The following is a 16688-nucleotide window of genomic DNA, read 5'->3' as shown; positions in this document are numbered from 1 at the left end:
AATGTCCATGTATAGAAATTGCTAATGGATAAGTGCTAATAGTGAATTAGTGTAATATTAAAAGGTGGATGACGAGAAAATGTATATATATATATATATATGTGTATGTGTATGTGAGACGCAATGAAATTCTGGTATGTGAAAATCATCAAAGAAGGTGCAAGTGCAAGACCATAATAAATACATTACAAAAATAAGAATATATAAAAAATATATGTATAGAAAAATATATATATATATATAATAATATTTAAAAAATGTGTACCAAATGTTACTGTCTATAGGCTATATGTGAATGTGTAACAACAAATAGTTGAGATATTAATGCATAGTAAACATCAATACATTGTGACCACAAAATGTGCATATAATGGAAAATACAGCAAAAAAATTGAAAATAAAAATAAAAAAAGGGTCTGGCAGTACTTGGGTGGGCAGGCGGATGACTTAAAACATGGGGCGTGGTAGGTGAGTAAAAAGTGGACTGGATATGGATCAATACAAAATTGCATTATGCATAAGTACAATCGTCTGCAAAGATTTAACAACTGTACGGCTATACAAGCAGTGTAAAGTGCTAGTGCGTACTACATAATAGACAGCCTCATGGGACTGGACTCGAAGGTGACTCAAAGGCGCAGGAAACAACTCTGCAATAGAAAGAAAAAGAGAAAAGCAAAATGAGAACTATACATAAAACTTAGATTAAAAACCAAGAATAAAAACATTGTGAGAGCCTAAACTAGGACGGTCACAGCAGAAAAGGAGAGGATGGATCAGGGTAAGAAAAATAATTTAGCATCAAGCAACCCCGCTACGAATAGGAAGCGAATGAGGGCAATGAAATCTAAACCACCTCATAAGAGGTATTCCGAGTATGCCTGAGGAAAGGAGGGATTTATAGGAAGGGGGGAAAACTAAGAGAGTCATTAAGCCCCAGGGGATGGATGGTTTTTTTAATTTAAAAATCCAAAAAACCTCCCTTTGGGCCAGTAATTTTTTCCAATTCCCCTCACGTTGGCCAGGGAAGACTCGATCAATACCTCGGAATTGAAGACCAGAAGGATCACAAGAATGAAAAGACTTAAAATGGCGAGGTATTGTAGTCAATGCAGTTTCATCTTCTTCAACTTTGACTGACCGAATGCCCAAAAACATGTTCACGAATCCTCTTCTTGAATTCCCTTGTGGTGAGACCTATGTAAATCAAACCACAAGGTCAAGTAGCATGGTATATAAAGCCAACCGTGTTACATGAGATAGTATGTGTAATCTTGTATTCTCTAGTTTTTTTCGAATCACAGAATTGTGTGTCCACCACTACATTGCAACATGCCACACATGAACCACAAGGTTTACATCCCCATTTCGGGGCGAGTGATCCAAATATTTTTTGAGGTTTCTTGCCCCCATAGTGGCTTTGCACAAGATCATCTCTAAGATTAGGTGCTCTTTTGTATGTGATTGACGGGTGCGATTTCAGGTATAGTCTAAAAACAGGATCCACAGTAAGTATGTCCCAATACTTCGACAGAATTTGGCGTATATGCCCTGATTGTGAGTTGTATTTCGTGATAAATCTCACCTGGTTATCATCGTTGCGTGATCGTTTCTGTTGTAACAAGGAGTCTCTATCCGAGTATTTGGCACGTTTGTATGCTCTCTTGATACATGCTTCATCGTACCCTCATTCACGGAAGCGTTGGCTAAGATCCTTCACCTGTATCTCATATGCTTCCATAGATGAACAGATTCTGCGGGCACGGAGAAACTGGCCAATAGGGATGCTTCAGATCAATTTTGTAGGATGTGAAGAGTTGGCATGTAACAATGCATTTGTCGATGTTGGTTTCCTATACAGGTTGGAATGTAAAAAACCTTCGTCATCCACATGGAAAAGAATAACTAAAAATTCCATTCCAATTCTACCACTCTTAAACGTTAATTTGATATTTAGATTGTTATTGTTCAATTCATTTATGAATTGGGGCTTAATGACTCTCTTAGTTTTTCCCCCTTCCTATAAATCCCTCCTTTCCTCAGGCATACTCGGAATACCTCTTATGAGGTGGTTTCGATTTCATTGCCCTCATTCGCTTCCTATTCGTAGCGGGGTTGTTTGATGCTAAATTATTTTTCTTACCCTGATCCGTCCTCTCTTTTTCTGCTGTGACCGTCCTAGTTTAGGCTCTCACAATGTTTTTATTCTTGGTTTTTAATCTAAGTTTTATGTATAGTTCTCATTTTGCTTTTCTCTTTTTCTTTTTCTTTCTATTGCAGAGTTGTTTCCTGCGCCTTTGAGCCACCTTCGAGTCCAGTCCCATGAGGCTGTCTATTATGTAGTACGCACTAGCACTTTACACTGCTTGTATAGCCGTACAGTTGTTAAATCTTTGCAGACGATTGTACTTATGCATAATGCAATTTTGTATTGATCCATATCCAGTCCACTTTTTACTCACCTACCACGCCCCATGTTTTAAGTCATCCGCCTGCCCACCCAAGTACTGCCAGACCCTTTTTTATTTTTATTTTCTATTTTTTTGCTATATTTTCCATTATATGCACATTTTGTGGTCACAATGTATTGATGTTTACTATGCATTAATATCTCAACTATTTGTTGTTACACATTCACATATATCCTATAGACAGTAACATTTGGTACACATTTTTTAAATATTATTATATATATATATATATTTTTCTATACACATATTTTTTATATATTCTTATTTTTGTAATGTATTTCTTATGGTCTTGCACTTGCACCTTCTTTGATGATTTTCACATACCAGAATTTCATTGCGTCTCACATACACATATATATATATATATATATAGAGAGAGAGAGAGAGAGAGAGAGAGAGAGATATATACATTTTCTCGTCATCCACCTTTTAATATTACACTAATTCACTATTAGCACTTATCCATTAGCAATTTCTATACATGGACATTTGCACCCTCTGTAAGGTCTATTGATTCTTTATTATCATCCAAGGTTACATCATATATTCTATATTTATATCCATTCATAATTCACACACACATATATATATATATATATATATATATATATATATATATATATATAAAAAATATAAAAAATAAAATAATATATAATTTTTTATCTATATATATATTTTTTTTCACTACTTACTATTATTTCTCATCTCTTATTTATTATTATTATTATTATTATTTCCATTCATTTTGTATAATTTTAATGAATTATATTTTATCAATTATTATTTATTTATAAATTAATAATTTTTTAAATGAATGTAGTATTATCATTAATATCATTTTTTCTTATTTGTATAATCATGTTTCAAGCTTTTTTTATTATTATTCATTTACTCACTGCATGATTATTATTTGTTTGCATTAGGTAATTAATTAAATATTTAGATTTTTCTTGTATCTTCACGATTGGGTTGCTGTGTTTCACCTTTTGTTTCTCATTCACTTTCACTCCCCTCTCTCACTTCACTTCTGCACTCACTTTTCCCCTTCTTAGTTTTTTGTCATTTTATTTGTCTGATCACGTGCGATACTCATAACGTGTTCCTATTTTCTTACCCTTCTGCGCTTGCGCTTATTCTTTTATTCACGCTAGCGCCTCTTGACTTATACTGCACCTGCGTGCTCCTGCCTGAGAGCCCGGTCATGTGGTCGATGTACCACATGACCATATCCTACTCGCGGAAGACGCAGTGCGCGTGCGCACGCGTTCTCATAGCCCGGTCATGTGATCACATTAGTCATGTGACTTGGCCGACGGCGTCCCGGACATCAGGAGTTCTGGCGGACACCATTTCTAGGTAAATTCGGAACACCATTGGATATAGCTAGGTCCTATGGGCGGTGATATCTTTTAGGATGTTCTGATTGGGGGTGATTAATGTCAGTCTAATTGTGATGAGATGTAAGTGGCTGGAACTTGGTATATTAGGCTGGTGAGAAGGTAGGATAGCCACACCCCCTGAGGAAGCCATTCAGTGGTGAAACGATCGTTGGGGTTGGTAGGTAAGGTCTGGCATACTTGTTCCCTTTGGTCTTTGGGTTTGGCTCTCTCGTTCATTCCCTCCTTGCCCTTGTGCTTGCGTTTAGCAGTATTCTGGTGCGATTCTATTTTTGATACCTACATCTTATTGCCCTCTGACCTCATACTTATGTTTATTATCACTTTCATGCTGGGTTCCAGTCCCTACCTATCTATCTGTAGTTTTTTTCGGTGCCTTGTTTTTATCATGTATATGTATTGTTGTTTTTAATTGATGATACACTTTAATAAGGATTTTGTTAACTTTTCTTCTATATGCTGTTTATTTGTGCCTAATTTTTTCTGTGTTTTGGGTGGTGCTTCTATCATGCCCATTACTTACCTCTTTGAGGTATAGGCTCTTATGTAGGTGTCTAGCATTTGCAGCATGTGAACCGCGGGGACACCATCCTCTGCAGGCTGCCTGTCAGTACTGGGGATGCTTCGGTCTCAGCATCATTTAGTCTGCAGGCATTACACTGTGCAGGGGCTGGGAAGAAAGATAAGTTCCTCCCCCTCTCACTCCTCTGTATTTCCTGCAGGCCGGGATGAGTTTCCTGCACCTCCACCACACACCCGGACACCCACCCAATGCCTCCAGACCCCCCTGCCCACCCTGATGCTGCCCTTCATGGTAAGTAACTTTGGGGTGAGGAGGAGGGGGGGGGGGTCAGGAGACAGCGAGAGATAAAGGGGGACTCTTACAAGTGTTTCCCAGCAGAGGCCTCTAACTGTAGTAAAACTACAACTCCCAGCTTGTATTTGGCTTTGTGGGCATACTGGGAGTTGTAGTTTTACAACAGCTGGAGGCACCCTGGTTGGGGAACACTGACCTATCTGTCTATCTATCTCCTATCTATCTCTCATATCTATCTATCTATCTATCTATCTATCTATCTATCTATCTATCTATCTATATCATATCTATCTATCTATATATCTATCTCATATCTATTTATCTCATATCTATCTATATCATATCTATCTATCTATCTATATATCTATCTATCTCATAACTATCCATCTATCTATCTATATCATATCTAACAACAGGAGAATACCGCAGCACACTGCTAGCACAAAGATATAGATAAAACATGAGTATACATGAGTATATAGATAGAACATGAAAAGCTATACAGCTGTAATGCAATAAATGAAAATATGAAATTATGAGGTACTTAGCTTGCAAATTTGGCGGCCAAATAGCTTGGACCATCCCACCACGGTAAGGTGACCTCATTCAGGGACTGACCCTACAATATGAATATGCCTCTGTGTGAACAGCTCAGCAGGCATTGCAAGATCTGAAACATCCAAGGCACCTTATATACACTTAATAGAGGTGGGTGGGGTGCAAGAGCCAACATGGAGGTAGCCACTCCCCCGTATGTGTAATACAACCAAAGAATAAATTGGCCAGCACTATTGATTCCAAACTATTATATAGACCTGGCTTACAGGTGCAGGCTGCTGGGCTAAATATACAACAACAGGAGAATACAGCAGCACACTGTTAGCACAAAGATATAGATAAAACATGAGTATACATGAGTATATAGATAGAACATGAAAAGCTATACAGCTCTAATGCAATAAATGAAAATATGAAATTATGAGGTACTTAGCTTGCAAATTTGGCGGCCAAATAGCTTGGACCGTCCCACCACGGTAAGGTGACCTCATTCTGGGACGGACCCTACACTATGAATATGCCTCTGTGTGAACAGCTCAGCAGGCATTGCAAGATCTGAAACATCCAAGGCACCTTATATACACCTAATAGAGGTGGGTGGGGTGCAAGAGCCAACATGGAGGTAGCCACTCCCCCGTATGTGTAATACAACCAAAGAATAAGTTGGCCAGCACTATTGATTCCAAACTATTATATAGACCTGGCTATCTCATATCTATCAATCTCATATCTATCTATCTATCTCATATCTATCATCTATCTCTCTCATCTATCTATCTATCTATCATATCTATCTATCTATCTATCTATCTATCTCATATCTATCATCTATCTCTCTCATATCTATCTATCTATCTATCTCTCATATCTATCATCTTTCATCTATCTATCTCATATCGATCATCTATCTATATATCTATCTATCTGTCTATCTCATATCTATCTATCTATCTATCTATCTATTTATCTATCTCATATCTATCCATCTCATATCTATCTATCTATCTATCAATCTATCTATCTATCTATCTCATATCTCTCATATCTATCTATCTATCTATCTATCTCTCTCATATCTATCTCCTATCTATCTATCTATCTATCTAGCTCATATCTATCTATCTCCTATCTCTCATATCCATCTATCGCGTATCTATCTATCTATCATCTATCTATCTCATATCTATCTATCTATCTAACTATCTCATATCGATCTATCTCATATATATCTATCTATCTCATACCTATCTATCTCATATCTATCTTTCTATCTATCCCACTGCTTATTATATTATATTCAGAGGGTACAGTGTGTGCCAGTATTATATTCAGAGGGTACAATGTGTGGCAGTATTATATTCAGAGGGTACAGTGTGCGCCAGTATTATATGCAGAGGGTACAATGTGTGGCAGTATTATATTCAGTGGGTACAGTGTGTGTCTGCACTGATAGATATATATCTAAATGTTAGGTCTCCCAATAATTACACAAACTGGTAGACCAAAAAGGGAACCTCTAAAAAATACCTTTTAGTTATATCAATGTTAAAATCACAATGGTGAAAAATAGTGAAATGGAATTAAATTGACCTAGAAAAATAGAAAAATCTATATATTACTAATCTATATAGTTACGGGCCATCATATAATCCAGAGAATCCAATAAAAAATAGCCACAACGGCACAGATCATATATGCAGAACTCTAACTGGACAATTCAAAGATATGTAACAGTTCACATAGAATGCATAGAACTTTCTTCATAAGTTGCAATTCACACAGAATAGTTGCAGTTCATGCCAAGTAGACGTAATTCAGTGTATTTCCACGGACGTACAAAGTTTCCATTTGGATTACTTAATCATAACCACTCAGGGAATTTTCAAGTGTACGATATACCAGAATATTATACTCCAGATTTACGTAAAGAATGCAAGGGTGTATCAGAGCGCAACATGTGTTATCTCAGGCATAGAGCGTACGTAGATCATGACCATTGTTTCAGCTCTCTTATGGTGTGAGATACAAACTTAGACCACTGTCCACATTGTGCAGTATCAGATGTATAGAAACTCATCTACAGTCCAGACTGCTCTTAAGCTCTATTTAAGCACTGCCAGTAAAACACTTATTCCAACAATGTATATTCAATTGTAGAATTTGTATGATAGCATTCAATATTAAATTCTCTTCAGAATGCAACAATAGAAATAGTGTGAGTGTTCATCAGCATTGTTACAATATTTCCAGCAACAAAATTTATGATGTAGTATGCATACTATTATTAGTTAATGTGCTGCACATATAAGCCACATATTCTTATTGCAGTGTTGTGGTCACACTTATCTGTTTTGGCTGCGGATTTTCTGCTGTCTCATTTTCAGTGCTTCATTCTTCATCCGCTGTGGGCACACAGCTTAGGATCTCGATCCTGCACCGACGGTAAGCAGTATCCCGCTATAGCTTCAGATGGCGGCATGATAACTCTCTTTCATGAGGGGTCCAATATTTGACTCCATTTCACTCGAGGGGTCCAACGCAGCGTTTCTTTAGCTAGAATCTTCAGGGACCATTAGGCTAGTCTCCTTTATTTCAATGAGTGGTGCATTAGCACTATGCGTGCGGCTCTGATGGCGTCCGTATGTGTGGCAGTATTATATTCAGTGGATACAATGTGTGGCAGTATTATATTCAGTGGGTACAGTGTGTGGCAGTATTATATTCAGTGGGTACAATGTGTGGCAGTATTATTCAGTGGGTACAGTGTGTGGCAGTATTATATTCAGTGGGTACAATGTGTGGCAGTATTATATTCAATGGGTACAGTGTGTGGCAGTATTATATTCAGTGGGTACAATGTGTGGCAGTATTATTCAGTGGGTACATTGTGTGGCAGTATTATATTCATCGGGTACAGTGTGTGGCAGTATTATATTCAAAGAGTAAAGTGAGTTGCAGTATATTCGGAGGGTACAGTGTGTCAGAATTATATTCAAAGGATAGGATGTTTGGCAGTTTTATAATAATACTTGTTTTCATATAGAGGTTCAGAATCCGCTGACATAGTGAGAAGCCGTCTGGGCATCAAGTTCTTCAGCGAGAACATTTAGCTGGACCCGGTGGTATGAACCATCTGAATTAGATAAGGAAAGACTAAAGAAGACGTCACCTGTAGTCACTGATATCATTGTGTATTGTCCTGACTGTCCCATCAGAGCTGTAGTCACTTGTAAGTTTTGCAGTAATGATGGGTGAAACAACAACTCCCAGCATAACCTTACTTAGGTCATACTGGGAGCTATAGTTTTAAATTGTAACAACTTCCTTATCGCTTTCCTATTCTGTGGCAATTGGTGTATTTGATTATTATACTGGATACATTTAATAATATTGCAAGTTCTTTAAGAAACACCTTATTTTCTGTCCACCAAAATGAAATTCTCTAATAGTACCCCTCCCGAGACTAGACTCTGGATCCGCCCCTGTCTTGGACGGCCGCTCCAAAAGTCAGGACTCTGCAGCTAGCCTCTGTCAGTGCGCGCTCTGTGTGCAGCCCCGGCGGCCGGCTCCACACAGCTCCAGTCGGGTCATGTGGTATAGGGGGGGGCGTCGAGGCAGCATCATCTCTCTGTCTGCCGCCCTCAGAAGAAGACTGTGCCTCCCAAATCAGCAGCGTGTCATCCGGTAGGTGTAGCAATGGCCTGGCCTGCCTGCCTCTGGGGACTCAATTTCTGTGACAGAAAAAGGAAGGGTTGGGGGGGAATGGAGGGGGGGGAGGGGATGAATATGAACTATATGCCTCTGGAACTTGAAAATGAGAGATGTGGGCAGGGCCAGGGAGAGACAAATGAAAGGGGTGACTGATGGCCATAATGGAGGGGGGGATGATTATGAATTATGTACTCATATGAGAGATGTGAACTGTGAACATGGCAAAAAGAAAGGGGTCAGTATATAACAGTACCAGTGAGGACTATTTGAGTGTGTTTTCACATACTTTTATATGTACTTTTTTAGTTGTATCTTGATTTTTATTTCAATTTATGTTGTCATTTTTTACTTTTATTCAACTTGACTACAGAGCCAGTGCAATGTGTGCATGCCTGTTTTATTACTTTTACTTCTTGCCTACTGTTTGGTTGTATCCATCAAGGTGGAGAACCCTGCTTAAAATATCCATGATGAGCCCCACTAATTTTACAATACTATTTACACACACACATAAGATGCCATATATGCGTCATCCACAGATAAATACCAGTGCGTCATCCACAGATCCCAATTTGTCAGGATGTAATTTTCTCTACATTGTAAGGCAAATTTTACGGAATTTAACGTTTTCAATAAATAATATCGTTCTAAAGTTTTTGTTTTATTAGTTGTGTTATTTGTATCCTCCCGACCTATGTGGATACTTGCATGCAGAATATTCTCTATAAAAACTTATTGAAACTAAAAACAGTGTACCATCCTATGTATTTTCGGTTTTAAAAATGTGGCTCTCAAAATAAATTTCAATCGTGGTTTTGGCGAGATTTGGCTCAGTTGAAAAAAAAAGGTTGCCCACCACTGGTGTATCCCAACCAGGGCTGATTATATTAGTGTGCTGTGTATAAGGGGGCCGACCTGGGAAAATAGTAGGGTGGGTAAAGGGCGGAGCAACCAAACAAAAAAAAAGGAGCCGCCCCAAACCAACAAGGCATGTGGCATGCTGGGATTTATAGTTTTCAGCACAGCAAGAAACAGGAAATAGAAGCAAAGATAGGAAAACAAAGTGGGGGATAAAAAGACAACAAAGAATTGAAATAGAGTAGCCTAAACAACAAGAATAGAAATAAAACAAAACAAATAGGGTAAGTCAAAAACGGAAAAACACATTGACCACCGGAGTACCCCTTTAATAGTACGTACATTACATAGTTAGTACGGTTGAAAAAAGACATATGTCCATCAAGTTCAACCAGGGAATTGAAGGGTAGGGGTGTGGCGCGATATTGGGGAAGTGATGTGATTTTATATTTCTTCATAAGCATTAATGTTATTTTGTTCCAGGAATGTATCTAATCCTGTTTTAAAGCTGTTAATTTTTCCTGCTGTTGGTCTGTTCCAGTCGATGCACCCATCCTATTGAGGTCTTCATCCTTATAATAATATGACAATACTTTTTGATATGCTTTGCCTCTTGCTGTTTATCTACTATGCCCCCAGAGGTTATTCAGTTGTATCATCTTGGATTTTATGTTCCTCCTAGTTATATATAGACATTTTATTTTATTTTATTTCTTTCAGTCCCTATTTGTGATTAATTTTGTGCTGAAATATAGGTATTTTATACAATTATATGCATATATTGTGCAATTTTACACATTTATATTTATCTATTTATAAGTATAATTTTTATTCCTCCACCTGTCTCTTACTCCCTTAATTACAACTACCCATATACATATTTCTTTGTATATATATATATATATATATATATATATATATATATATATATATATACATAGCATAGTTTGGAGATATGTTTTTATTTGAGAATATTACATTGATTGGCATAATTTTTACTTATATAGATCTATATATTTATTATTCTATATTATATATATTTTTTTGTAATTATTGTCGACCTATTGAAATACGTTGTCCTGTTGTATACATCTTTGGCATACTGAAGTATTTTTGCAACAACCAATACAGCAGCGCTCGATTCAAACCCCGTGTTTTTGCTTGAGTACTTTTCTGTGATTCAGTCCCTTACATCCTACTGTAATTAAGCTCCTCTCCATGTCTTCCTGCAAATACAGAGACATTGATATTCCAAGGAGATTTTGAAGTAATTTGCCAATAAAAAACAATCCATACTGTACTAATTACTATCACATTGTTACTCTACAGTTGCACATTATTCAGCACCACCAAAAATACAGAAGAAATTATGCACAAATAAACAGCAAATAGAAGAAAGTTAACAAAATCTTTATTAGAGTGTATCATAGATTAAAAAACAAAAGTATATATACATAATAAAAACAAGGCACCGAAAAAGACTACAGATGGGTAGGTGGGGACTGGAACTAAGTATAGAGAGGTAATAAATATAAGTATGAGGTCAAAGGGCAATAAGAGTAAATATCAAAAGTAAAGTCGCACCAAAATACTGCTGAACGCAAGCACGAGGGCAAGGAGGGAATAAACAAAGGGACCAGACCCAAGGACCAGAGGGAACAAGTATGCCAGACCTTACCTACCAACCCCAAAGATCGTTTCACCACTAAATGGCTTCCTCAGGGGGTGTTCTCAGGGGGTGTTCTCTGCTGCTGCAAATGACAATGGGAAGTATCTTTAATTACTGATGGGAAACCTCTGAAAATGTATGGATTTTTGTTAAATTAGGGAAACTGTTAGGGAAATTGCCTACTGTAACACTGATGTCCCTGTCTGCGGCTCTCCTCTGATCACCACAGTTATTCAGGCCAGCAAAAAAAAATTTTTTTAAATAAACGAGGCTAAAAAAGCAAAGCGAAACCAAAAAATTGTGATTTAGAATGACAATTAGAACAAAAATTATGAAATGCACTCCTCATACATTTTTAATATGGTGCGCTGTAGTTTCTGTTCCATGCCCGCTATATATACATTTTTTATAATCTATATATAGCATAGTTTGGAGATATGTTTATATTTGAGAATATTACATTGATTGGCATAATTTTTACTTATATAGATTTATATATTTATTATTCTATGTTGTAAATATTTTTTTGTAATTATTGTGACCTGAGGAAGGTGCAAGATTGAATTTAAATACGTTGTCCTGCTTTATACATCTTTGATCAAATAAGATGTGTACACAATGGCATACTGAAGTATTTTTGCATCTGTGGTTCACAGCAATGATTCAGTCCTTTACATCCTATTGTAATTAAGCTCCTCACAATATCTTCCTGCAAAGGCAGATATATTGATATTCCAAGAAGATTTTGCAGTAATTTGCCATAAAAAAAACAATCCATACTGTACTAATTACAATCACATTGTTACTCTACAATTGCACATTATTGTACCGGTCATCACTGTTTTCTGCTGCTGCAAATGACAATGTGAAGTATCTTTAACTACTGATGGGAAACCTCTGAAAATGTATGGATTTTTGTTAAATTAGGGAAACTGTTAGGGAAATTGCCTACTGTAAGACTGATATCCCTGTCTGCGTCTCTCTTCTGATCCCTGTAGTTATTCAGGCCAGCACATCTAAATGCCCCCCCCCCATAATAATTAAATAAATAAAATAAACGAGGCTAAAAAAGTAAAGCGAAAACAAAAAAATTATGATTTAGAATGATAATTGGAACAAAAATTATGAAAGGCACTCCTCATCCATTTTTAACATGATGCGCTGTATTTTTATTCCCTGCCTGCTCACAAAAATTGGTCCCTGCTTTACAATAAAAAAAAAATTTGTTTAAAAAAGTATGAAATTTGTTCCCTACAGATTCAGGCATACCTACTGTATCAATAATTTTTCTTTTTTTTTTAATGGTACCTTATGAAAAGGAAAAAAAAAGAATAAAAAAAACGCCTGTAAAACTGGCTGCAAAAATGTTAAAACCCACATTGCTTTTTTTTTGTGGCATTTTTGTTTTTTTACTCCCATAGACTTCTATGGGAGAAAAATGCCTCGATTTTTAAGAAAAATCGCCATAGACATTAGGTCATTTTTGAAAATCACCTACTGAGCCCAAAATAGCTGCAAAATGCCAAAAAGGTTAAAAAAAAAACCGCCAAACTGAAAAACCCCAAGTGGATATGGCTTTTTGCAGTTTCTTATTGATTTGCACCTAACATCTGGCAGTGGCAGTGCGGCAGAAAGGGCATTTTTGGGGGCGTTTTTCTTACTTGAATTCCAGCCTAAAAGAGGATTTTTTATTAGCCCAGAGTACCATTTTCTGTGTTCATGATTATAGCTGTCTGAGGGTCAAACATAGAAATAATTATATGTTCCTGAGCTCCAATTCTAGATGGCTAATAAAAAAATAAAAAAAAAGTCTCTCCTCCAATTCTAGGTCCTAGATTCAGAGGTTAGAGCTCCCACGGAAGTCTCACTCTAAGCATCTCTCTTGCCGAATCCTTTCCGTAACCTGCAAGGGTCATGTGACATCATAGTTTCACATGACCCTCGCAAGCAGAAAGAGCTGCTCAGCATATAGATACAGAAGCTCATCTCTGCAGGAAGCCTTCAGAGGTAGGCGAAGAGGGGGAACACTCTGTGTCCTCCAAATAGCCCCCCCAACACCACTCCCTCTCAGTGCCCTCCCTGTCCAGCCCCATCCCCCAAAACGAATAAACAACCAAACTGGACCTCCAGACCAGGCCACAGCTTTTCCAGGATCCTGAATGGCACATGATCTGCTTAGAATATTACTGGTATAAACTCATATTGGGAGTGATAAATCAAAACTAGGTGTAAGGGGAAATTAAGCTCATTACGACTAGGTTCCAACTCTCATTTTAAAGGACTTGAACTGAAAGCAGCAACTTGACTGGTTTACTAGCTAGGCAACAAGGTTTCAAGCCACTGGTTTCCCAAGACAAATTGGCTAGCAATAGTTCCTAAGAGTCTTGGAGAAGCTGTAAAAAATGTCTATTCTATATTGTAGAGAAAGATATGTATATCCAGCACTCATTATGTTGAATGAATGCAGAGGTCCTTATTTTAACCCATTAAAAACTGTTTTTCGGAAACTTTGTGGGTCCTTTCTTATGGCTAACCTCTCAACATTAGTTTTGTTAGTATTACACTGTATACCTAACTGCATACCTACACTCAACACAATTAAGCTAAACAAAAATCAGACATTATTACAATACAGTAAATACAATTTTGTTTCATGATAACTTGTCCAATATATATAGATATATAAGGGAAAGCCAGAAATGCAAAAACATTTATCTCAGGGATATTATTATACAATAGAACAGTAAAGCTATGTTCACACAGGTAAATGTCCACACAGAAAATTTCCACACGGACATTTACCTGACAGTGGAATGCCAGCAGAACATGCTGGCACCGTAGACCGCTGTCTCATAGACAGCATTTCCGTGAGGACTTTGCAGACTCCGGAATAAGGATTTCCGCAGCAGAAACATCTTTTGTGGAAAATCTGCTGTGTGCTCAGCAGAATCCCATTGTTATCATTGCGACTCTACTGCTGCGGAATATCAGTGCGGAATTCTAATGCGTAATTCCAAACAGAAATTTTATTGTGTAAACATATCCTAAGTTTTCTTGTGTGGCCCATTGCATTGCATGGGAGTCATACAAATAGCCAAGCATGCTGCAATAGGCATCAGAGAACCACCATTGTTCTAATCAGAGAAGGTACCAACAAAATATGAGGATTTGTTTGAGAAGGAATTGTTCCTGAAAAAAAAGTTTTGAATTAATTGCCTTTGATGATGATGATGTGTTTCTTGATTTAAGCAAAAACAAAATCTAATGATATTTTGTCATTTTTTGTGTACAGTGCTCGTGTTGGAAGAATACGGGCCCTTTCTTTTAAGGCTGGAATAGTGTGTTTATGTGATTGTGATGTTAAAGGAAAACTACAACGTGAGTATTATATTGGATGGTTCAAAATACTTTTTATGATGATTTTTTTTTCTAGCATACAGTAACTGTTACAGTAGTTGGAAATATCAAATGTCTTTCAAGTTCAACCAAAGGGTGTGGGGGAAAGGGGGTGTAAATTAAGAAGAGGAATGCAAGTAAATTAAAAACTTTGCTCTTGTCTATGAACCTCCTGATCCTGAGTGGTGATCAAACTGAATCCAGTATTCAAAACCAGAATTCTGTTTACATATTTTTTTTAAAGGGAACCAAGCATTAGATTTTAACATATATAACGCTTGGCAATGCGTAATGTATGATAAAATCTTTATCCTCACCATCCCCAGGGAATGTTTTTGCCCTCATGGATAGTGAGGATATGAAGTTTGTAAGTCACCCTCCCTCCCACCACCACCACCACCCCGTAAGTAGTCCCCTGGGCGGGGACTTACCTAGTCTCGTTGCTCCGGCCTTAGTGGTGCTCTCTGCATGATTGACAGCCTTACAGCCCTGCATGATTGACAGTATTATCACTCTGCTCCCTAAGCAGACGGAGCAGAGCTGTGACGTGAGCTGTCAATTATGCCAAGGGGAAGTCACTATGGCCTGAGCATATAAAGCGTTATATATGATAAAATCTAATGCTTGGTTCCCATTTTTTTTCCTGCAGATGAAGAAAGAGACCCTTATCTTTAGAGGGTGTTTATCATATTTCTGTATGGGCCATTTATTCAGGTGTGGAAAAAACTGTTGGGACCCTACCGTTAAAGACAGAAATCCCATAATGCTTCCTGAAAATTAAGATGAAAATCAGACATTGCTTTTGAATTGTGGTTCAACAGAATCATAAAAAAAAAATAATATATATATATATATATATATATATATATATATATATATATATATATATATAGTAACCCCCGACATGCGATGGCCCCGACACATGATAAAATCGACATATGATCCTTTTATATGTCGGGGCCATTGCATTAACTGCTATCCGACAGCACAAAATGCTTAAGCTGCTGTCGGATAGCAGTTTAAGCATCCCGGGCAGGTTCGCTTACCCATTCCTGCTGCTCCGGGTCCACTTCGCAATCCTCCGGCGTCTTCTGCATCTTGTTCGGGGTCGTTATTACGTCACTACGCACGCCGTGCCGATGCAGCAGCGTAATAACGTCACCAGAAAGCGAAGCGTGGACCCTGCAGAAGATGTGGAAGAAGCTGGAGGATCCCGAAGAAGACACCGGTGCAGCGGGACAGCATCGGGAGCCCCTGGGACAGCATCGGGTGAGGACCTTGTCCAGAGCGGCGGGGAGAGGTGAGTACAGCTTCCTATACTTTACATTGCACGGATCCCTCAACATACGATGAATTCGACAAACGATGGTTCGTTTGGAGCAAATTACCATCGTATGTTGAGGGACCACTGTGTATATATATATATATATATATATATATATATATATATATATATATATATTGTGATCCTTGTTTGCAGGTAGCACGGTCCTCTAGGGTAAACAATAGGCACAGTCCTTATAATTGCATATACTCCAGGCACTGTATTTGTAATCCACACAGGATACAGCAGTAAATGAAAACATAAACAAACAAAAAACCTAGCTCGTCTGAGCACTAACTGACATTAGGTTCCCTATCTCTCAGGGTTAAACTAAACAAAACAATATTGGTTTCACCAACCTAGAGTCTTTGTCCACTCTCAGCACTCCAGTCTTTTTCCAGCCTGCTGCTTCCAGCCTTTTCATAGAGAAACAAAACATTCCCCTCTTTATCTGCCTAGCAGGGAGGGATTTATTCCCACTGGTGCA

General features: G+C 37.7%; 1 protein-coding gene across 19 annotated transcripts in view; it reads left to right on the top strand.

Moving 5' to 3' along the window:
- The window catches only part of DRP2 (dystrophin related protein 2), a 1527660-nt gene that overhangs the window by 851541 nt on the left and 659431 nt on the right, over positions 1–16688 (top strand). For all 19 annotated transcript variants that reach the window (XR_008847731.1, XM_056539136.1, XM_056539139.1 and 16 more), the window contains one exon: positions 14774–14859. Coding sequence is in view for 18 of the 19 variants with exons in the window: in XM_056539136.1 (XP_056395111.1) it covers positions 14774–14859 (86 nt within the window). In the remaining variant the exon portion in view is untranslated. The remainder of the gene's footprint in view (positions 1–14773; positions 14860–16688) is intronic.

The sequence above is a fragment of the Hyla sarda genome, chromosome 9, assembly GCF_029499605.1.
Source record: "Hyla sarda isolate aHylSar1 chromosome 9, aHylSar1.hap1, whole genome shotgun sequence".
Classification (NCBI taxonomy): domain Eukaryota; kingdom Metazoa; phylum Chordata; class Amphibia; order Anura; family Hylidae; genus Hyla; species Hyla sarda.
The sequence above is the reverse complement of the archived record's forward strand: the minus strand, read 5'-3'. Positions and strand labels throughout refer to the sequence as shown.